Source organism: Aulostomus chinensis, chromosome 14, assembly GCF_037954235.1.
Source record: "Aulostomus chinensis isolate RoL2024-O1b breed Wild chromosome 14, RoL_Achi_v1.0, whole genome shotgun sequence".
NCBI classification, from domain to species: Eukaryota; Metazoa; Chordata; class Actinopteri; order Syngnathiformes; family Aulostomidae; genus Aulostomus; species Aulostomus chinensis.
The window spans coordinates 18,358,737-18,382,519 of NC_141333.1; the positions used below are offsets into that span (position 1 = coordinate 18,358,737).

The window sequence follows — 23,783 nt, forward strand, 5'->3', positions numbered from 1 at the left end:
TCTGTAAACATATGTCAGCTATTTCTCTCTCTCTCTCTCTCTCTCTCTCTCTCTCTCTCTCTCCATCATCTTCATTCGTTGCACTCCAGCTTTCAACACTACTTCTTTAAAACTCATCATGTGAAACTCATCCAGCATCCCACAGCCACCCACCCTCAATCAGTCACCAGAACCAAATCCACTTCAACACAGGAACAAACAGATCCCAAAGCCTCTGAGCGGAGGGATAGGAGTTTGGGGTTGACGTGAGGAAGAGGAAGGAAGCGGAGGGTGGTAGATTGTCAGGCTGGTGGTTAAAAAGGAGATATCTCCACAAGGCCTTCTCAGCAAACCATCCAGTCTCGAGTGTCTTAAATCCTGTCAGGCTTACCCAAGGGAGAGATGCATTAAAATGTAGGAGAAAGAGAGCAACATTATTTGCTGTGATGGGATGAGAGAGACAGATTGAAGAGAGGAGATGGAGAGACGAAGACGTGGAGAAGGAAGTATGGAGACATATATGGCTGAGCTGGCAGCTCCTTCCCTGATTAACATGCTTCTCAGACATGGTGAGAGGGATCAAACTCGTGCACAGCCAGGCCTGGGAGTTACGCAGGCTATACAATAAGAGTGTATATTTGTGTGTATGTGTTCTGTTTTGAGTTTAGTTGTCAGCACACACACAAGCATGTGCCTTTGTACACGTTGTGTGTGTGTGTGTGTGTGTGTGTGTGTGTGTGTGTGTGTATGCACGCCACTGTTGTCGACTGGAGACATCTTTTGATTGACACCGAGATGTGTCAGTGTGTTTGTCTGGATACCACATGAGGTGTTGCATTCGAAGAAACGGGGGGAGATAAAGCAAACAAGGAAGCCCAGATTTACCTAGGAGCATGAACCCTTATTGAAATGGATACAAATGGAATCTATCTAAACCGGAGGTGCAGGATGCTGATTGGTGGTTAGAGAAGACAGGTGAGAGGGAGCTGGATAGAGAGGGATTGAATGGAGAGATACTTGTATAAGTCCAGGATGTTGATAATAAATCGAGTTACAAATGTATTTGTGAGTGTCAGTACGACCTACCAGTGCCAGACCTACTCTTTTGGCCTTCTGGGTGCTTTTGAAAATAACTTTCATGTACTGTTCATGATGGAAGAGCTCTTCAAAAGATGATTTTCCTGTGGGATGCGCCACTATAAATAAAACATCAGCCGAGGGACACTTTGTTCCAGAATGATATACTTTATCTAGCGATTTCACACAATGAATTATTTCACCCTCAACTTTGTAATGAATGCGTAGATGTTGACAGCAGGCGCCAAGCATGGACTTTGACATTTTTCTACAGAGTGCAGCAGAGAAAGATAGAGAAGCTGAAGGGGAACAGCTTTATCACACAGAGATTTGGTGGTTGAGACCTCCGTGTTCTTTCTCCTTCTCTGTCCTCACCGTCTGATGCCTCTTCTCTACCACTACAATGTCACACATAGAAACCCTCTGTTATTCGGTTGTTCAGTGCTTTGTTTAATCAGGGTGTCCTGACAAAGGCAGTGACGGATGTTCAAACTAGACATCCATCCATCCATCCATCCATCCATCCATCCATCCATCCATCCATCCATCCAGCTTATCATGCTAAGGGTCGTGGGTGGGTGGGGGGGCTGGAACCTATCCCAGCAGCTTTCGGGTGAGAGGCGGGGTTCAACCTGGACGGGCTGCCAGCACATATAGACAGACAACCATTCACGCTCACAGTCACACCTTTGGACAATTTAGAGTATCAATTAGCCTCGTCCCCTCTTGATGTCTTTGGACTGTGGGAGGAAGCTGGAGGACCAGAGAGAACCCACACAGGAACAGGGAGAACATGCAGACTCCACACAGAAAGATCCCGTGCCCGAGCCAGGGCTCGAACCCTGAACCTTCTTGCTGTGAGGCAACAGTGCTGACCACTGCACCACCGTGCCGCCTCCAAACTACCCATGATTGCTAAATATATAAAAGTGGCCTGCCGGGATGGCCCAGGTCAAATCGTGGTTTATTATTTTACATATCAAACAGCTATGACTAATCTGCCCTAAAATTTACTGGATTTTCCCTGGTCCATCTATTGTCTTTGCAATTTGTAGTACCCTTCAATTTGTCCAAAATTGACTCCTTTTTCTAACTTCCATCCAACCTTATGACCCCTTTCACAGTCACATGTTGGAACTACAATAAATCTACCTCTGTGTTTCAAAAGCAAAAAGGGGGCAGACTGTCTCTACGTGGGAACATATTGCCCTATTGACTTACTCCAGAGTATTTATGCTGGATAATACATGTCCTTAGGGGAATTTAAGCTGAATAATCACATCAAGAGGGGTTCTGTCATGCTGCAGAACCCCTTACTGCCATTAGAACAAGGTTTCTGTAATATTTATATCTATGCTTGAGATTATCGCCTTGTGTATTTTCCTTCACTGAGTTCGTGCAGGCCCCAGCTAGTGATGGATGGAGTTGTATTTAGCCTCCCGTCATGTCTCAGAGTGTGTTTTCTTTTCATTTTTACTGCAGTGTAGCTGGGTTCCTCCTACATGGATGGATTGAGTGTGATTTATGGCCTCTGCCCCTGATCCCTGCCCTGCTAATGATGGTTGTAAACTGGTGGGAAGCCAAAGGTCAGGCCTATCTCTGCTGCTATGATCTGACCTGATGTTTTGTGTCTCATGCCGTGCTGTGATCAGAGTCTGAAAAGAGAGAGGAATTTGTAGAATTGTAGAATTGTAGAATTTTGAAGAAAGATTTAGACATTTGAGCAGCACAGAAAATAAAACATTTATCTTAAAACTGTTTTCCTGAAACCTGTAATTAACATGCAGAGTTATTGTCTGATAGTGCTGTAAAATCTTTGTTCCGCATTTTTTAGATTGTAACTACTCTCCTGGTGTCTTAGCAGCTATAATTCTGAGAATTGTGAAGGTTAATGATAGTGACACAACTCCAGGGAGAGCTCCAGTAATACTCAAAGATATCCATTCATCAACAATAAGCTATTACAGGTATTACATTACTGCACTGTCATCCAGCCCTCTTTTGTCGGGATACCCCTTGCCCGTTAATGGGAGCACATCCACAGCCGAGAGAAAGAGTCAGCGATTATCTTATTCCAGCACCAACCTTTAAACCCCTGAAATTAAATATCCATTAGATGCATGGTGCTGTGTAAAGAAGACTTTGAGGACACATTCCCATGACCCGATTTTGATAAAAGAGAAGTGTTATAGAAATGTTTTATCCTGTTGCACATGTTGCAAATACTTTGCTCTGCATGAATCAATGGTGTATCCCAGAGCATGGGAAAATCAGCAAAATGTCATTTTTCATTTGCTGTACCCCCCCTTTTCTCCCTCTTCCCTCTCCGTCCTCTCTCTGTGTCTTTCGCTTTAAACATGTGCAATGTTACTGAGGCTCCAGGATTTCATGGTGATGCAAATATCTGGTAAACAGAGCCAGGTCACTGGAGTCCTCTGCAAAAAAACCAACAACAAAAACAAAACAAAACATGTGGGCATTCTCTCGAGTGGAGGGAATTCCTGCATCATTTTTACATTACGCCTGAGATGGAGATAGAGGGGGAAAGTCTGTGGTTTGGCTTAAGTGAAGGCACGATACCCAGGGGGTTGTGCTTGCCATTTTGTTGTGTGTGTGTGTGTGTGTGTGTGTGTGTGCGCGTGTGTGGTGTACACTGTAGGTAGATTGTCCAATGTTTGACTTAACCTTGGGAATAACCATTGATAACAGATGACTGAAGAGGTCTGGTGTGACACAAAGGCCATGTAGGCCTTTGTGTCACAAGAAGTAACATGTTATGATTAACCACAACTAACTGGGGGGAAATACAGAGATCTGAGAACAGCTGTGATGTAATTGTGTACAATGTACAACAGTCTTGTTTTGAAATTTTTCAAATTTATCTGAATTAAGTTGCATCTGAAGTTAAATCCTGCATTAGCTTTCTAACCACACAAACATGATATATGTATATATATGTATATATATATATATATGTGTGTGTGTGTGTGTGTGTATGTATATGCATATATATATACACACACATATATATGTATATGTGTGTGTATATATATATATGCATATACATACATACACACACACACACACACACACATATATATGTACTTTTTACTGACTATCTTAGAAACAAGATGGTGCTGTACTCTCTCGTGCAGCTCTTCAGAAGTTTGCTTTGAGAAAAACTGTAATTTTACTTAATTACTGACTTATAAATATCAAGTCAAGTTTATTCTTATGGGTACATTTTTTTTGACTGGTGCAAACTTAATGTGTTGTCAGCTCAATTATTAAAATGCATTCAAGAAAAACGGCAACAGTCCTGGCACTGACCCCTGAGGCACTCCACCTATGTCAACTTCCCGTGTTATAAATTTCCCAAAAGGAACATAAACGTGTCTCTTCAGTAACAGTATGTTGCAGACAAGTACTAAGCCAGAAGGTCCTTCCTATTAGTCTACTTTTGGCTCACTGGGGAGATAAATCACGCTGTTCAAGAGGCTCCACTCTCTTCCCCTCTTGTGTTACTTTGTTTTTCTCACTTTCATTCCTTAAATTCTTTGGCTTCACTCTATATATCCGGTGTGACTCCTCTTTGTTTGAATGCCTCACTTGTCTCTTTTCACGTCTGTTTCTCTTCATCGTTCCCTGTAGTGCATTATTTTTGTCATTTTCTTTGTCCTCTCTCGTCCTCTCAACACTCAGCCACCTTCTTTTAAATTGCTGCTGCAGTTCATTTCCATCTTTTGCCTGAAATCCTCCTGAATCCTCCCTCCCAGTCCTCTTCTTCACATCTTATTCTTCATTTCCTCCTCCTCACATAACTGCTCCATACTGCTTCTTATGCTGACTGAAGGAGACCCAAGCAGGCCAATATCTATCATTGATTCTACACAGCCCATAAAGCAGCCCCTCTCACTCACTAATATGACAATTTTAGGCCAGTCTTTGGGAAATCTATGGGGTGTCTTTAAGTCTACATAAAAAATGGAACAATCATGAAATCCTCTGCTGCTTTCTTCATATTATTTTCCATGTACCGCCACAGTTCTGAACTGGTCTGAACTCTGAAGGTCATCTTGGTAATGAAGAATGAAAAAGCAGAGCAAAGTGCAACCCACCCTTGTCGTTGCAGCAAAGGAGAATTTCTCTGAACATTAATTTCTCTTCAAAAGTTATTTCATGAAATAAGCCTTTTAGTATTTTTAGTGTTCCTCACAATAGCAAAGATTACTAGAGCTGAAATGCTTCAGGTTGTTGTTGACTCCCCTTATCTCTTTTTGCAGAACATTATTGGAAACTGTCTTAAATTGAATTCAGACTACTGTCATATTCTACCGCTGTTGTGGCTTATTCATGCATTGTGTTACAACAACTACGACAATAAAACAATAGCCAATCGTTGTACGAATTTTTTTTTTGTTGCAATATTTAATATATTCAAAAGCTGGAAGAGGCTACCGCAGAATCCTCTGTGATTGAAAGCTGTGATCCTTTTGCCTCCTTTGTCAGTATAAAAATATTGATTATTGCAGCTTTGATATATGCAATACCTACAGCAGGAAAAATATAATTTGGCTTGTAAAACGATGATAAAAGGATTTGCTGTGAAAATGGACTGTGTTTAAATTCCTCCTTCATCTGTGCAGGCTTTTCAAGACCAATGTGAAAAGGGATTACCATACTAGCATACTGTGTTCTACCAATACTGATACCTCTGCATAATGCTTGACAACCTCGCTGTTACATATTTAAATCATAAATACCCCAACCGCGACTGCATCCCCATTAATGCTGCTCTATTTCATTACCATTTCCCCTATATCTGGGGTGCCTATAATCTTGGATTTTCTTTTCTTCCTTTTATCCAATTTTTCGTTCAAGTACCTCACGGCTGTGAAATAGAAACATCGACAAAACTGGTGCTGACAGAGAGCAAGAGATGAACTAAAGAATAACGAGAGACAGAGAGAGACTGAGAGGGGGAAACAAGAGCCATGGCGCCCGTAAAATGTGACAAAAACATTTCAGAGTATATTAGCGCTTTCATTTGATGATGAGGTGTTCTATTTGCATGCAAAGCATCCAGACCCTTGCAGCAGAGGGTCACTATCTCTGAATAACCAACCCCCATTTTCACATTCCTCACATTAAACCTTCTTCCTCCCTTTTAAGCCTCAGCCCAGACTCGACTCTGTATCGTATCAGAATCACTGCTCATTAGAGCTTTGTTAAAGATGTTAAACATCATTGATTGGCTGGTGATTTGTTATCTAAATCACATAAATTGTCTGTATCAGGTGATCTCCACGGGGTCCAGGGACACACTGGACTTCAACTCACTTGAGCTAAATGATTTCTTAATGACTTTGTTAAGGAAATTACTTGCACAAACACTCATAATCAAATTGATCCTAGGGGATGTGCAATCAGATAAATGACAAATCTACTGTAAATTCTGTTGAGCATGGTGGTGAGTTCACAAGTCATGTTTAATTAATATTAAACAAATATAGTTGGGGTGGACTGAGTACTAAAGCTCGGCTGCGGGCCATATCTTTCCACCACTATTGTCACTGGCCATCTGTATCAGCTTGGCATCCAAATAAAGCAGCTGGGATAGTGCCCGAATTCGAGCTCAATCCCTGAATATGTTTCTCATAACCCTGGAAACAATAATCACTGTAGTGAAAGAGCTCAAACATTAATTCGTCACTTTCTTTTAACTTAAGGAGCCTTGATGACTTCAACAGCCTCAACTGCATTTTCAGTTTTGAGCACACGCTGCCATAGCATCCTGGGGTGGAATATTTCAAACGATTGTCTCCTCCAAATGGCGAAATGTATTTGTGACTTGCGTGTCTTGTTTCAGTGATAGTGGCTTACTGCTGTACAGTGAGCCTTCTCTATGGACTCAGCTCCAGATATTTGTCATAATTACACAGATACTTTGGCTCTGAACCATTTGCGTACCCTCTACACCACACACTATACTACACTACACTACACATGCACACACGAACACACTTTTATCCTTGTGTATCTACTTATTCTGCTGTCCCATGAAATTGTATAGCCCAGGGTGTCTAATTATACTAATCGAATGCGTACCGCCTGACATTTATTCATACATTATTAATAATAGAAACAATAGAATCTCTCATTGGAAACACTGACTTCCTGACTTCTCATCTTTTCTCTCCTAGTGCATCTAAGTTATCTTTCACTCCATCTCTCTGTCCCTTTCTTGCTGTCTACTCCATGACCTCCTTTCTTCTCTTGGTGACTCTTTCCCCTTCACCTCCTATAATTTGTGCATGTGGGTGTTGAGTAATTAGGATGCCTCCCGCTTATATTCTGATGTCAGAGCTGGGAATGTTAGAAATTTCCCATAAAGATGATGTGTCCTGATAAGGTTATGTCTGGGACTCCATTAAGGAGATGGGCTGAACAATGACGGTTTGTTTGCTTCAGGAGAGAGAGGGAGAGAAAGAGAGAGAGAAAGAGAGAGAGAGAGGGAGAGAGAGAGACTGAAGCAGGTTCCATATTCAAAGTATGTCAGCTTTTATTTAATCTTTCATTTTCCTTTCTACTTTATTCTGTACTTAATGTCATTCATGGCTGGAGTCTGGTGTGACAACAACATATTGTGTAACTCACATTACAGAGTCTCTGCTGTGACTTAAAGGTGTTTTATATACAATGCTTCTGCATGTTGTTGAGAAATCAATATATTTGTTGAGTTCTGTGTATAAGCTAACATTACGCACAGCTATTTCAGTGGAAGGAAATGATGTGACACAAAGAAATACAAGTAAAACTCTTGTACATCATTGGTGAACATGAGTCACGCTCCAGTCATTGCTGTTTCAACTTTTGATTTGATGTCGTACCAGAAAATACATGGAGTGCTTTTATTTACTCTTCTCTTCCTGAGCTGGTTTCATACTAGCCCACGTTGAAGCCTCTGCTATCCTCTGTTGGGTCCTTTCAAATTTTTGGACTGCTTTTTTTTTTTTGCAAAGGTCACCTTGTTTTGTACGGTATTGTTTTATCTTGACAAATTACTTTTGGAAAAAAATTATTTGAAGTTACTTAAGACTTTTTACCCGAGACACTTTCTTGTGTCAAGATGACAATATCCCTGCGCACACAGTGAGGTGCAGCTAGGTTAAAAATTCAAAGTTGGAATAACCGGATTTCATAAAAAATATGCAAAAGCTGTTTTCTCTTGAAAGTCAGTTAGGATCCTTTTGTCATGGTGGGCACAACATATCACTAGTGCCTTGTGCTGAATGTTCTTTATTAGTTTAGTTTATTTCATCATCAATTACTGGCAATGTCTCCTTGAAACCCAAACAAGATTCAAATAGGACACCCATCTTGCTCGTGCTATTGTTGAATCAGGTAATTTGTGTATCCACCAAAAGAATAATCCTAATTTATCGACAGCGGTATTATTAAGTGCCACTACCTGGCAAAGTGTGAGAAGGTTGAGGTCAGTTCCTGGCCATTGGCCTCCTTAAACGTTCATATGAATGCATGCAGTTTTGCAATTAGATGTTCCACGATCAAATCTGAGTACAATAATGGCTTCTTCCCATGAGTAATCTTGTTTATTCTACCTTTAATTTTACTAATGTATTTCAGCACCAGATGAACTGTACTTTTATGTTTTTTAATGATTGCTTTTCTATTTATGTGGTTGTTTCTCTTGAGTGTGGCCAGTGTAATGCCGGTGAAACACTCCAAATATAGAATCGAGAAAAAGGAGACAAAAGGAGTCTAAGAGATATAAAGACTGATATAGGAGATGTCTATGTAGCATATGTTTAATAAAGTGTGTATGTTTTACTGTGACCTCAGTAAAATTTCACATTTTGCATAAAGAAATGCAACCTTGAGTATTCAAATGTGAAGAGTTTTTTGCACTGCCGGTCATGGGGATGGAAGCCCGCTCTTCTCATTATCATGAGTCAGTCACTTACTCAGCATTAAATCCAATAGGATAAAAGTGGAGTTACGGGGGTTGTGAATGTGTGTGTGTGTGTGTGTGTGTGTGTGTGTGTGTGTGTGTGTGTTCGTGTGTGTGTGTGTGTGTGTGTGTGTGTGTGTGTGTGTGTGTGTGTGTGTGAGTGTGTGTGAGCAGTGAGAGTTCAAGAAAGACACATTTCCATGCCAGGCCAACATGGAGAGCGAAACACTGATAGATAATTACAGATGTGGCAGAGCTGAAGAGGACAGCTTGAATAGAAGAGGCTGTTGGACTCTAACACACACGCACACACACACACACACACACACACACACACACACACACACACACACACACACACACACACACAAACAGGTGCTACAAATCAGAACGGCAGCATGCTGTGTCTGAGGATTGTGGCTGAAGTCTGAGGCAATTTTGAGAGCTTCTCTGCAGCCCGTTGGGGGGGGGGTGGGGGGTTGGGTAAACTTAATTTGGGTATCATTTATATTTCCACATGAATCACATCTGAGACCGGTGTCAGCATCAGAACAGCCCGTCAAAAAAAATGTTTAAAAAAATACCAACAGTTTAGCCGCCACCACACAGCTGATTCTGCTGTTGCTGGCAAGCATTTAATCTACAGAACCACTCCTCTATCCTCTCAGTCTATTTCTTATCTTATTTAATGCTAAATTTTTGGAGGGTTATTTCACTGATTTAGTTTCCTTTGTTTCCCCCCCAAATGCCCGCCCACCCTTTTCACCTCCTTTGCCACTTTTTTGCTCATTTTAAATGTGTCATACCAGTGTGATGTGTGGACCCATGGTCCTCCTGCATTCTCCCCCCAGTGGATGACTTAATCCCTCGCTCCAAACAGCTATTTATCTCCTCACACATCAGGGCTAAAGGAGAGAGATGCTGCGGGAATACAAAGACAGCTTCATTCGAGGAAACCAGTCAGCCAGTTAGTCATTCAGCTGCTGATTGAATGAATGTTTCTCTGTGTATGTTGATGTGTGTTTCTCACTCTACTGCTTCATTTAGCAACCACTCACCCCCTTCTTCATTTTATTTTTCTTATTTCCACAGATTCCACAATTCTGTTGCTATGGCGACCGTGGCCCCTCCCTTACTGTTCCTGCTGTTTTGGCTGCTTCATGCAGCTAACTCGACATTTCCAGAGGAACCGGTGCCTCTCAACTTCATCCCCACTGAAGGTACTGACCTCCTGACTTCACCCCCCCCTCTCTCCTCTCTCTCTCTTTCTCTCTCTCTCTCTCTCACCATTTACTCTGTGGCTGTGATGTGTGGGGTGTAGAGTAGCACCCTAACATGTAGAGTGTTGAATCAGGCAGGGCATGGTGGAGGTGTAGGGTCACAGTGTAGGCTGTGGAGGTCAAACATGCTCTCACACGAAGGGTGCTGACTGGTGTCCAGGGGTCGTATTGAGGAATGCAAAAAGTTTGTAGGAAGGGGGTCTCACATTCTTGCCCCCCCCCCCCCACACACACACGCACACTCAGAACCTTTAGAGATATAGCCCTTTACACACTCAGACTTTAAGTCTCCTTAGCAGCGTAGCAGTTTCCAGCACGCTCCAGACCTTGATTGATTACAGTTCAATAATATGGATTGATGGCTGAGTCCAGACCCTTCTCGGTGTATCAATAACCAATGTGGGTGGAGGTTATCAGGCTTCTGAGAGCCACAGTGGAGTGGCTACATTTGGCTTAGCATAGCTAGAGTTTACAGCAGGAATAGCCTGAAGTAGTACATGCAGGCATATCTGGATGGATGGAAGTGTGGGCATGTGAAGAGAGAAAGCTTGACGAGAAGAGGAAGGAGTGTGAATGGCTGGAGGTTACAGAGAGGAGAGGCACAAATAGGGGAATGTAAGGAATTGCAGGATTGTACTCAAAGCATCATGGAGAAGGGAAGAATACAGATGCCCAGAATGGACATAGAGAGAAAAAAATATTTTGAGGCCATGATACATCTTTTGTTAGAAAATATATAAAGTCTAAATTGAGGGGATGAATTATATCCTGTGGCCAGAAATGAATTAAACACAGGGAGTAAGTTACTAGCCCTCCCTGCTAGATAATTCATGACTCTGAACCAGCTTGAAAGTTCTCCGCAGAAATGTTTGGAAAAAGGGCTGAAACTTTCAAGAAATTCTTGGCAGGTGATTGGATGCATCATCTGTTTTACCCAGGCTGACTTCAAGGAGCTGATTTCAGGAGCACCTACTCTAACCTCTTTAGCAGCTGCCATTGTCAACAGTCTAAATCGGCTGATTTACTTTTGGTGAGGTCTGAAATGCATACAGACAAGAAGTCTAGTACGATGAATTCTTGTGTTATCTGGTGACTCCAGCTGCCGTGCTTGGTAAACAAGCTGTAATTACTGACCTCAAAATTTGAAAAAATGTCTCCTGGCCACATATATGTATATTTTCCTTCACATGGCCGCTCCAGGCCTCTGTTGGATTTGAACAGAAAAAGGAGCTGAATGAACTATTGGAGGAAGTAATACCTGAGAGGGTGAAAACACTCTGGTTCACCTTAGTCAAGGTCAGAGGCAGATAGCCAAGTGGTGTTTCCATACTAATCCATTTGGTTTAACTTCTGCTTGCATTTTCAACTCATTTTTATTTGCCTTCTGTCGCTTGCTGGATCGCATTATAAAAAATATGTCAAACATGCCAAAAAAAACCAAACAAACCAAAATAAAACTAAGCAGCATGAGAATGAACAAAAGCCGTGATTAGTCAATAACAAAACTTGCTGATGTAACACTGAGAAATAGATCCACTTCAGAAATCTCAGTCTGAGACAATTAGATTCATGTCCTCTGTTTGTGCTCCGCTCCGCCTCTTTGACTGTAAGATGTTGATGTAGTAGATGCTTTTCTGGAAAGGTTTCTATCATTGTCTCAGCCTCAGATTGAATTGCAGTTGTGACAGTTAAAATCAATGTCAAGATTAAAACAGCTCAACACCGTTAAAGATATTCTTTTTCCAAAAAAAAAATTCCAAGAAGCATTTGTTGTTCTTGTTGTTCCTCTTGGCACAGCGAGATGCAAAGTATTTCTGAGAAGCAGAAGGAACAAGCAGTGATCACAGCGGGTCATTACACATATTCCTCACCTTCAACCATAGTCAAAACATCCACCCCAGTCTGTTAGCTTTCCCATAATGTTTCTTGAAGACCCGCACATCAGTTTCCCAAGCAAGCGATACAAGTCCTGGTGATCCCCTTTGAAGGTTTTGATGAGACCAAGGCTTCATCTGTAGACTTGACTGTAACATCCAGTAACAACCCATGACAGACGTGTGCAATCACTTGCATCACAGTTTGACAGACAATTATAAAAGAATTACGATGGTTCATCTGCAGAAGGTTGTAAAGACCATAAATCTAATTATGTCAAGGACAGATGTTGGCTCAGGACCGGTCATATGTGCGTTTGTCTGTGTCTCTCTGACAGTGGTGAGACGTTATGCTGTGTTTCTGGGCCGACCTCACCGTACATGGCTGCGACAAGAGCCTCTTCACATCCAGAGAGTCCTCCAAGTCAATCGGACACTCTATATAGGAGCAAGGTACGCCAACACACACACACACACACACACACACACACACACACACACACACACACACACACACACACACACACACACACAACCACAACCACAAAGAGGCTATAGGGTAAGTTTTAAGAAATATGAGATCTGCGTGATCCTGTTTTGATACAACTGCAAATAAAGGTTCATCCATTTTCAGCTATAATGTGTCTTCACTGCACGTAGTGACTGTATCCACTTCCACTGGACATTAGTTTAAGGTACCGGAGCCTAAAACCTGATGAAGTCTGAGGGAGGTAGGGTCAACATGCTCACCTTACCTGACAAACATTGTATGATTTCCTGGCAATCTTAAGAAATAAGATAAATACTGCACATACATGTAATTTGGGACGATAGGTCTCTAAAACAAAACCATCGCAAAAGACATAGGGAACATGGGGACTTTTTAATTGTTGAACTACAACATTTAGTCACACTTACGGTATGTAATAATGACATTTCATGCAAATCAAAATGCAAGTAAATGTTAGCAAACATCATGTCACCTTGTTTCCCAGCTTGTTGTTATCTGGGACGACTCCATTAGCATGCTAAATGTTTTGAAAATGACTCAATGGTACCAAGCGCATTAGCTTTGTGGGCGGCTTTATTCATTATAATCATAGTAGCATATTTGTAGTAAGCTTTATTAATTCTAAAGTATCAATAAATTATGTCTCCATGGGATAAATGTGTCATAAAATAGTACGCCTTGATGAAAAAAGGCTGCATAGCAGAAAAAAAGCTGCATTAGAACAACTGAAGTGGCTCAAGAATTTATGATGTCACTGAGAGACGGCCACAGGAAAACACCATTACATGAACTACAGTCATGTTATTTTTGAGATTATATAAGTACATATGCAAGGAAATACAGGTCTGGTGCATTTGAGACATTTTGACACAAACAAATGTTGATTTAAAAAAATAAAATAAAAGATTAGTCTACTTTCATTCTGAAAATATTCAATATAAAAAAAACAATTATTTGAACTTTTGAAAGTTTGAAAAACCTAATTTTATAGTCAATATTTCTCTTATCCAACTGAGCCCTGTAGTTGTGTGAAGGCAGTGACTCTGATCAAAACCAATCTGAGAGGCAGACTGAGCCTGGATCAGTGCAGCTGCCACCCAGGATGACAAAGACCCTGAGGGAAGCCAGAGTCCGCCTTTCTCACTGGGCTGTAAGTCCAACTTGTCAAAACCACGCAGCTCAAATCGACCACAGTGCTGTCTCAGCGTTTTTGTTTGATGATATAAAATTGCTTTGCACTGAATTTGGTGATGGATTCTAAACATTTGTAGCAATGGAGGGTTTTTTTTTAGTTACAAGGTTTTTCAATAAATCAGACAATGAGGGTGCAGTGCTGTATTGTGATACTATGAAAGCTATTTTTTTTAATATTTGGAAGAACTTGGCTGAAAAAATGTTTTATAGGGTGTACATTATTGGAAAACTTTCAGAACCAGGGATTCCCATAGGAAGGTCACAAAACCCAAATAGTGGATCAGAAGATTATTTCCTGAAATCATCCATCCATTTTCTTCCTCTTATCCTGTTAAGGGTCGCGGGGGGACTGGAGCCTGTCCCTGCTGTCTTCAGGCATAAGGGGGGTACCTGGACAGGTCGCCAGTCCATCTCAGGGCCAACACATAGAGACAGACAACCATTCACACTCACAGTCACACCTACGGTCAATTTAGAGTATCAATCAGCCTCGTCCCCTCTTGATGTCTTTGGACTGTGGGAGGAAGTTGGAGTACCAGAGAGAACCCATGCAGACACAGGGAGAACATGCAGACTCCACACAACTCCGATCTGGGACACAAACCCGGAACCTTCTTGCTGTGAGGCGACCGTGCTAACTACTGCACCGCAGTGCCGGCCTTCCTGAAATCAAATAAAATTAAACAGTCTCAGAAGTTTTATGCTGAGGCGTTTTAGCAACTTTGTGTGCTGCCAAGTACAGAGGGTGGAGCATCTCTGCAACATTAATTTTAGGAGTAGAACACAGAATTAATGAGATGAGAATGTTGTGAAGCCACCAAACAACAGGATACATGATGAGTGGTCTTGGTCGGACATGAGTCACAAAGAAAGCAGAGTCATGGAAATGTCACTTCTGTGTAGTCATTAATGGAGGTCAGCCAGACAATAAGCGCTACATTTCCCAAAGCTATTTGAAGGCTAAGATTAGCTTTAGCTTTTAGAGGCTACTGGGACCGGTAGAGCTCTAGGAGGGGAAACCTCGGGACTTTCAAAGTTTAGAGGGTTAGCTATGACACATTATTGTAAAATTTAGGGACACAGCTCTTTCTGTTACTTGCTAATGAAAAGTCTTATAACACTTTACTCTCTCATCTGATTGACATTGAATCCAGACTCGGTAATTAGACAAGGACAGAGACTCAGACAGCCTTTTTGAAACTGATGTCTGGTATTTGTCTAAGCAAATGCTCTCTAGTGTGGTCTGATGTGATGCTGTTCACCATGTGTCTGTCCGTCTGATGAATGTGCTGATCCTGGACAGACAGTGGCCCTGGTGGTCAGCAAGGCTAGACAAAGATGGTCCGTTCCGCTGAGTTTACGCTGTGAAACTACATTTGCTGCTCCCCGGAGCCATTCAGGAGCTGACCCGAAACAGGCAGAGCTAATAAAAAACACACACACACGCATCAAGATTTACTCCCGGTGTTGTCAAGAAATTAATTTAACTTGAATAGTGATAAAAAAAAGAGAGACAGACTGCCAGTCTCCACATGTGGTGCTGCTTATTAAGGCGACCTCAGAGTTGACTGAAGGGATTTCTAATAAGAGACGCCATTGTGGTGAGGAAATGACCCACCCCCTGGCCCCCAGCTGGTCTACCCTCACTACTGAGACTTGGTAGTAAATATATCAAACTATGTACGATGGTTCCAGCCATTCTGTCTGCACTCAGAGGGTCTATAATCACATGTGCTGTAGCCCGATAATAAAACAGCTCACAGACCACTACAACTACTTCAATCTGCTGGTCTGCTTTAAAAATACAACCAGAGCCACAGAGCCATTTCAGAGATGTTCATTTCAATTTATAGCAGCAGAAATTCTCACTGAATAGGAGAAGTGAACTGATATGAATGTATCAGCCAACCAGATGCTAATGAAATGCTAGACTGGCAGCCAGAAAGGCAAGAGAGCAAAGGAGGCTTGATGGCAGGCAGCTAGAGAGATAGAGGGAAAGAGACTTTTAAGAATATATTTCTTGTAGAGTGGCTAATTCTGTTTCCTGACAGAAAATGATATGTAAAAAAAAAAAATCCATGTGTAAATGCATGTCAGTACGAGAGCTAAAAAGAGCACAACATAGTGACAGAGTTTTAAAAATGAATAAATAAGTACCTATGCGGCGGCAGGTATGACTGGCAAAAGCCGCGACAGAGTGCACGGCCTGATAAGATGCCTCACTCATCCACAAATCCTGTCACCATTAGCATAGCTGCTCCTCAGACTGCCAGCGCTGCTAAATCCCTGCCCAAGCACCTGCTGAGTACAGCTCCCTCTCCCCAGCCAGCCTCTTTCCATCTTGGCTAAATGAAAGTCAACTATGTGTGTGGCTGGTGGCAGGTGGAGTAAGCACCTTGCTGCGTTAAACCCCATTTCAGTGCTGTCAACATGAGCAGCTGTGGATCCTGTGGTCCTCAGCCCTCCAATGGATCCAATGGCCTAATCACACACATATGAACTGGACAGAGATTTTGTGTGTGTGTATGTGTGTGTGTGTGTGTGTGTGTGTGTGTGTGTGTGTGTGTGTGTGTGTATTTACTGGCAAGTTGGTAGTTTCTCAGTTTATTGGCCCACAGACACTCTCCCCAGAGGTCAGCAGAGGTCACAGTCAGGTCAAATATCTCACGGCAGACGGACAGAGAGAGAGAGAGACTAGTTCAGCTCAGTTGTGGCAAAGAGCAGGAAGCTCGGGAGTTCAAGCTGGCAGACTGGTCAGCTGTAGAATGTTTGCCAGAAGAAGTTAAGAATGCAGACAAGAAGCATGCGTGGGAGAGACACAGGTGAAGAGACCACCACTGAGGACACACCACACACAGTAGATGTGTGACATCTACTGTTTTGACTTGTACAGTAATAACAATTAGTAAGATGATGAGGACAAAGTGATCTGAAATTTGAGATACTACTGTAATTAATGAGGTTTTCCAAACATGCTTAATTTTTATTTCCTTATATGTTCATTCATATGTATATATATAATTATTAATTTAATTATGTATGCTCACTGCACATTTGGCAGATGCACACAACCTTTTCTTTCCTTGTGGAACCAAAAGAAATTAAGGTTCCTATGTGTACATTGAGCCTTGGGTTGTGCAGTTTGGTTTCGCATCCTTTGCCTTTGTCAAAAGTAGTACTGCCTTCCAAAAATCTCACGTCTCTCAATGCCGAAAATATGTGGATTGATCATAACTCTTTATGATATAATGTTGTATAATTACAAGGTGCAACCACATAAACAATTCCAGTGTCAGTAAAGTAGGATTCTTTTTCCTGGTGGGCACATAAAATCCCTTGTTGGACAACGTAACGTAATGGGTGGTTGCGACTTTAAATCACAAGAAAGCTTAAGAGGGCAGGTTGGAATACTGGTTGGTACCATCAAACACAGAGCTTGAGAACCAGAGCTTAGTTTGAGTACCCATTAATTCTTGTTACTAAAATTGCATTAGAGGACATCAAATTATTTGGTGATGTTTTCCAAGCCTGTACCAAATGGGTTTTTTCCTATTTGGTCTTTTCTTTCTTTTTTTTTCTTTTTTTTTTTTTTTTAAAGCAAAAGCAGCAATGTTGGCTCAGGTGTGCTAGGTGTGTGATTTCCATCCAGTAAGTCTGAACCAAAAATACAACCAACCAATAATACAATTGTGTTCAAAGCTAGAAAATCTTTAATAAATGGGCTAAGTGCCTACACATTTAAAAGTAAATAAAAAGAAACGTATTCAGGTTGGTAACAGATGCCAGGCAATGAGAGCAGCCCCCGATAATTGACAGGGGTGAAGAGTCAATACTACCAAAGCCTCAGTATCTACCAGGGTAGCAAATCTGCATATCTGAGGCCTCAGATATTCAAAACAATTACACACAAGTCACAATCAAAAATGTTAAAATTAAAATAATTCAAATCAAGAGTGCATATGCTTTCATACTGAACTCTTCAGTCCAGGAATCAATATTCCGTTAAAGGCAGCTTCCTGCAATAGAAACAAATAAGCAACATCATGTCACATTGAATAGTATCAATCTTTTTTCAAGATGCAGGACATAGTCCAGCTCTCTCAAAAAAAAAAAACCCTAAACAATAGATTTTATTTCAGGATATGAATAACAATAAAAGTAAGTTTTATCACAAATGTTACTGGTCCATGGATTTAATGTCTCCACCATGAAAGGGGACCATGACTCTGTTGGCTTTATTTTCTGTTGCTGGCTTGTGACTTTAACAGATGTAGGCTCACCACAGGCCATTGCCTTTTCACATAGTTCTGGGAGTTTTTGGGAATGAGACAAGATGGAGAGTTCCCTTATTTAGTATATTTAATGCTTAATGAAAAGTATAGCAAACTTCACACACACACACACGCACACACACACACACACACACACACACACGTGTTACAAAGCTCTAAGCAGCAGGCAAGAGGAAGAGTTGGAATACTTAAAAAAATATGGGAGAACTCAGAGGCTTAAGAGGTCTTCACCTTGAGTCGGTGGTGTTTGACAAGTCAAAAGGAGAAGGTTCATGAGCTGGTCAAGAGGGAAACTTCTGGCAGTTTCTCTTGATTCCGTGTTGACTTTGTATTAGCCAGGTCAAGATGGTTCTGAGATATTTATAAAATAACAGCTCAGGCACACGCAAATCACACGCATGCAGGGCCAAAGACATCGGAGGTGTATAATTTACAGGTCGTATGAGCCTGGGTTATATAGATGGAGCAGCCTGTGGTTAGAGTTATGAGCCAATCGTGCATCAAGGCTATGTGCTCCCCCTGAAACACAAAGACTAGTAAAATCTTTACACAGTTCGCATGAATTGTAACCTCTACACAATGCAGTAAATCCAGTGTAACACATGTAAAACAAGCAATGCATGCCGCAGGCTTTGAATCATACAAACAACCTAGAGCAGAGGAGAGAGAGGGAGAGAGAGACAGAGGGAGAGAGAGATGCAGCAGCAAAGCTAATCTTCCCCCCTCACTTTATACATGTTAATGCTAAAACACCGCTGAAGCAGCTGGGGTGAGATTATGGCTCACACTTGGACCCACTCCACTGTTGGAGAACGCTTAAACTCTGACCTGTTAAGCAGCCATGTGCCGAGCAAGTGTTTGGTGATTTCGCACTTCTTCGCCACTTAGCTGTGAGAGCGAGAATCTTCTAACAGACAAACAGGAAGTGAGAATGAATTATTCAAAAGTGGAGTAACCTGGTGGTTTACCTGCAATCCCATCAGACTCTCACATTTATCTCTCAACACACACACAAGCCGATGAAAAGAATACTCACTTGTACATGGATGCGAGCACACGATAACCCCTCCCGTCGTTCAGGGAGAAAAGGAGGAAAAACGAGTATATAGCACATAGTATAGATGGGAGGTCAGAGCTGGGATCAATACTGCTGCAATAACACGGCTATGGCAGATTTACAGATTAGCCCGGTCACAACTCGACCCCTTTGCTGAGAGGAAGCCGAGGCTTCAGCTTCACATCCATCCGAGCAGATAAAGAGGCCTTGATCAATATGCAAACGTCAGCTGTTTGCCTTCATTTCTCTGCATTTTCGCTGGAAAGTCCAAGGTTACTGCAGAACTTTCAGTAGATTGGCAGTGTTTAGAATCATGACTGCTTGTGTTGTGTTGTGTTGTGTTGTGTTGTGTTGTGGACCGTGTTTAGGCAGCATGTGGGCGGGTTTCAGTATATCAAGTTGATCAAATATTCCTACAGGTCAATTTCAGGTTTTTGCATATGATTTGAAGCAGCAAATTCAATGCAGCAGTTAAATGTGTGCAGGCAAAGGAAAAATATGAGACATCATGAACTAGTCAGGTTCCATTACTGAAATTTATTGAGAGAAATGAAAAGACATTAAAAATGTTGTTCCTTAACTCTGTCTGATCACCTTCAAGAGAACAAATGTGTCTAATATGAATGCATTCATTTGCATCGCTGCTCATGCTGCAGCATTTGTTTAAACAAAAAGATTTAATATATTCTGGAAATGTTCAGAGTGTGTCTGCAGCTTGGACTCCATCCAAAAGAAAAGCTTCACTGACCTCCACTGTCCTAAGCTCGCAGTAATATGCAAGTTGTTCCTTCACTCTTGGACTGGGATTCATGGGATTGCTCAGCGCTGTGTCTTGCCCTATCTTAAGCCTTTTATATTGCTATGTTGGCTCACTGCCACTGTCTCTCTCTCTGTCTCTCTGTGTCTCTCTCTCTATGTCTCTCTCTGTCTCTCTCTCTCTTTTCTTTTGGCAGGGATGACCTTTTCCGTGTGGAGCTGGACATAGTTGCGGGAGATGAGATGTTCTACAGCAAGGTGAGTGCCTCCCGGAGAGATACACATTGTATTTATTCCTTATATGTTGGTGCATTGTGTCTCATCAGACTGCAAAATGTCTTTCTAGAGGGATGGAAATGTTTCTAACCATCTGTGTGTTTATGTGTTATAGAAAAGAACATGGGAGTCAAACAAGAATGACATCAGGATCTGTAGGATGAAGGGCAAGCATGAGGTGAGACGTTCTCCATATTCTTGCTGTTGTTCTGTCCATCGTTTCGATTTTTTTTTTTTATCGGGAAAAGAGTTTTATTTGCCAGTTTGTAAATTTTTGCCCTTGTAGTTTAGAATATACATAAACTTAGATAACTAGAGAGAAGCAATATAAAAATAGAATAAATAAAATAAAATCAAGTAACAGTATATACTTTATTCTGTCACTTGATTTTATTTATTCTATTTTTATATTGCTTCTTTCTACTTATCTAGGTTTATACCAGGACCTGAGTCCTAATTTCGCACCACTAATGTGACAATGTGAAATGGTATGACAATAAAAATCCTTGAATCTTTCTCCCATTAGAAAGGAAATCTGGCATGTGCAGGGACCAGATATAACCCACCATACTCTCTCTTGACTTGGTCCTATTTTATGAACATTTTTCACATTATAGGAAAAATAAGCAAAATGTAAACCAAAAAAAAAAAGTCTCTTGGAGCTATACGGTTCTCCCTGTTGATATATCAGGTAGAAGAAATTCACCGGGGGGAGAATTTTAAGGGATGAATTAATTTAATTCATATTTTTTTTCAAAACAAACGGATATCTGATCACACAAACAGGTGGTTCTGTCTTAAAGTATAACGTTCGTCAAAATTTAAGCTTAAAAGAAACCAAAGTGTCACTCTTGATATTTAATCAAATGCAATCCATCTCAAATGGACATGTTGAATAATGTCATCATGAATAATGATAAAACTTCAGGATTGAGTTGTTTTTACTTAAAATTACCCTTTACTATGTCCACAGCGTAGGTTGGTTTGTCCGTCTGCAGTCATTGGATTTAGGTATGGAGGAAATGTGGTGGGAGTATTGAATTTATGTTGAGGAGTGATGGATTAGAATTTAGAACTGAGGCACAACCAGAACTGAATCTGATGACATCACATCCAGATTTCTGTTTTCTGGCCGTATCATGGACAGTATTTAGCGAAGAAACCTGTAGGAAACACAAATGGATTCTGTCTTCACGACTGCTTGGCCTTAAGTGATTCGATTTTGAACTGAGGCAAGTTCATGATCTTGTGATGACATATACAGTATCATTATGTTTAGCTGTATGTACAAAAAATAACTGCCAAAAGTGGCAGAGACCACTATTGCCTGCAATAGATGGCCAAGCAAGATCGACTCCTGTGAGGAGAGATATTTACCATGATATTATCAGTAACTTCCAGTCTTACAGAATTCATCAAATTTGTACATATTGATCCAAATCTGGGCGGAACGGTGGTGCAGTGGTCAGCGCTGTCGCCTCACAGCAAGAAGGTTCCGGGTTCAAGTCCCGGCTCCAGCACGGGATCTTTCTGTGTGGAGTCTCCATGTTCTCCCTGTTCCTGTGTGGGTTCTCTCTGGTACTCCAGCTTCCTCCCACAGTCCAAAGACATCAAGAGGGGACGAGGCTGATTGATACTCTAAATTGACTGTGAGTGTGAATGGTTGTCTGTCTCTATGTGTTGGTCCTGCGATGGACTGGTGACCTGTCCAGGGTGAACCCTGGAAGCAAATGGATGGATGGATGGATCCAAACCTGCTGTTGTTGAAAATGTTACAGCTACTGACAAATGGTTGGCTCAAGTGTGCTGATACAGTTCTGTGTGGTGTGAGATGTCTTGGCGGAGGTTTGCACTCTCCCTTAGTCTGTGTTTGAAATTGTGAATGAAGTGGCCTAATGCTATTATTGCGCTTCATTGTTGCTTCTTGCTGCCTGCAATGGCACAAAGTTGGTTTCATACAGTCAATATAATGTGGGAAATAATGGGCTTAAAGACACTTGAATTGAAAGTTGGTGAAGCACACACACATTAATATGAGACTATATTCCTTCACAGAATGGTCATGGAGCTAATGTTTACGATGACAGCGTGTTGGTGAGATTTGTGTGGTCAGTGAGAGTTTTTCTGTCTGTCTGTCATCTGACTGTTGTGCCTGCTGGTTCCACCTTCAGAGCAGGGGGCTATGACCATGCAGCATCTCTCCCTTATCAGCACATTCTCCCTGATCACAGGAACATAGCCACTCCCTCCTTTTCAGAATTTACAGAACTTGCTCCACCGTCATGAGTTAGGCATGCAGCGTGCGCCGTGAGAAAATGCAGGTGGGCGTCTGGGAGCCTGGCCGGCATGGAAGAGATGGGGTGAAATGTCCCAGCAGCCACCAGCAGCCCACGCTTGAATAGCTCTTATATCTCCAACACATACGCACGCACGCACGCGCGCGCGCACACACACACACACACACACACACACACACACACACACACACACACACACACACACACAAACAGGCTGTATTCAGTGTTTATGTGGTGTGTGTGTGCTGACAGTTGTGGCTGGTGGTGGGAACATGGGCTCTGTCCCCTCTGGACAAAGAAAAATGACTTATTTAACACACAGAGACAACACCTGACATTAAATCTGTGTCAGACTCTGCCAGACAGAAACACAATGGATGAGAGAAGAGAAGAGAAAAGAGCTGTGTGTGTGTGTGTGTGTGTGGGGGGGGGGGTGCTGCTGGCTGGCCCCAAGGACCACCTTAGGGCTGACTGAGATATGAAAGGTCTTCTTGCCCCTAATGACTGTGCTGCCTGGTAATACTGTGAGTCACACGGCAATATGAGGACAATAAGAACACTGCCAGGTCCTCTCCGTCTGCTCTGTGGGCTAAGACACATATGAATCGATGTGCTGTGCATGGACACACAAGCACATCAGTCACAGACACACACACATGCACACACACACACACACACACACACACACACACACACACAAAATGCACATTTACATTCAAGTCATTTTTTGGGTATGAACGTAAATATATATTCATTTTCTTTAGACTTACTGTCACCACTTATAAACCTCACTGTGATTCCAGAAATCGTTACTCATTGGGGCTTCTGTCTCTAACAGCACATGCATGCTTTACCCAATTGTGTGTCTGTTAAATTTTTTAATGTCACCACCAACCATTGCTTATGTTTTGGCGATATTCAGTATTTTGCCACAATGCAGCTATTTTTTTTCCAATTAAATTTTTTATATAAAAAAATATGAAAAAATTCTAATTATATTATATAATCCAAGGCGGCACGGTGGTGCAGTGGTCAGCACTGTGGCCTCACAGCAAGAAGGTTCCTGGTTTGAGTCCCGGCTCCATCACAGGATCTTTCTGTGTGGAGTCTGCATGTTCTCCCTGTTCCTGTGTTGGTTCTCTCTGGTACTCCAGCTTCCTCCCACAGTCCAAAGACAACAAGAGGGGACGAGGCTGATTGATACTCTAAATTGACTGT

The 23,783-nt window shown here is 41.8% G+C and overlaps 1 protein-coding gene across 1 annotated transcript in view; it reads left to right on the forward strand.

Annotated features, from left to right (window-relative positions):
• The window catches only part of sema6bb (sema domain, transmembrane domain (TM), and cytoplasmic domain, (semaphorin) 6Bb), a 125,778-nt gene that overhangs the window by 47,736 nt on the left and 54,259 nt on the right, over window positions 1–23,783 (forward strand). The window contains exons 2-5 of the mRNA XM_086223953.1: window positions 10,121–10,248; window positions 12,521–12,635; window positions 20,190–20,250; window positions 20,384–20,446. Of these exons, the coding sequence (XP_086080079.1) occupies window positions 10,140–10,248; window positions 12,521–12,635; window positions 20,190–20,250; window positions 20,384–20,446 (348 nt within the window). The 5' untranslated portion in view covers window positions 10,121–10,139. The remainder of the gene's footprint in view (window positions 1–10,120; window positions 10,249–12,520; window positions 12,636–20,189; window positions 20,251–20,383; window positions 20,447–23,783) is intronic.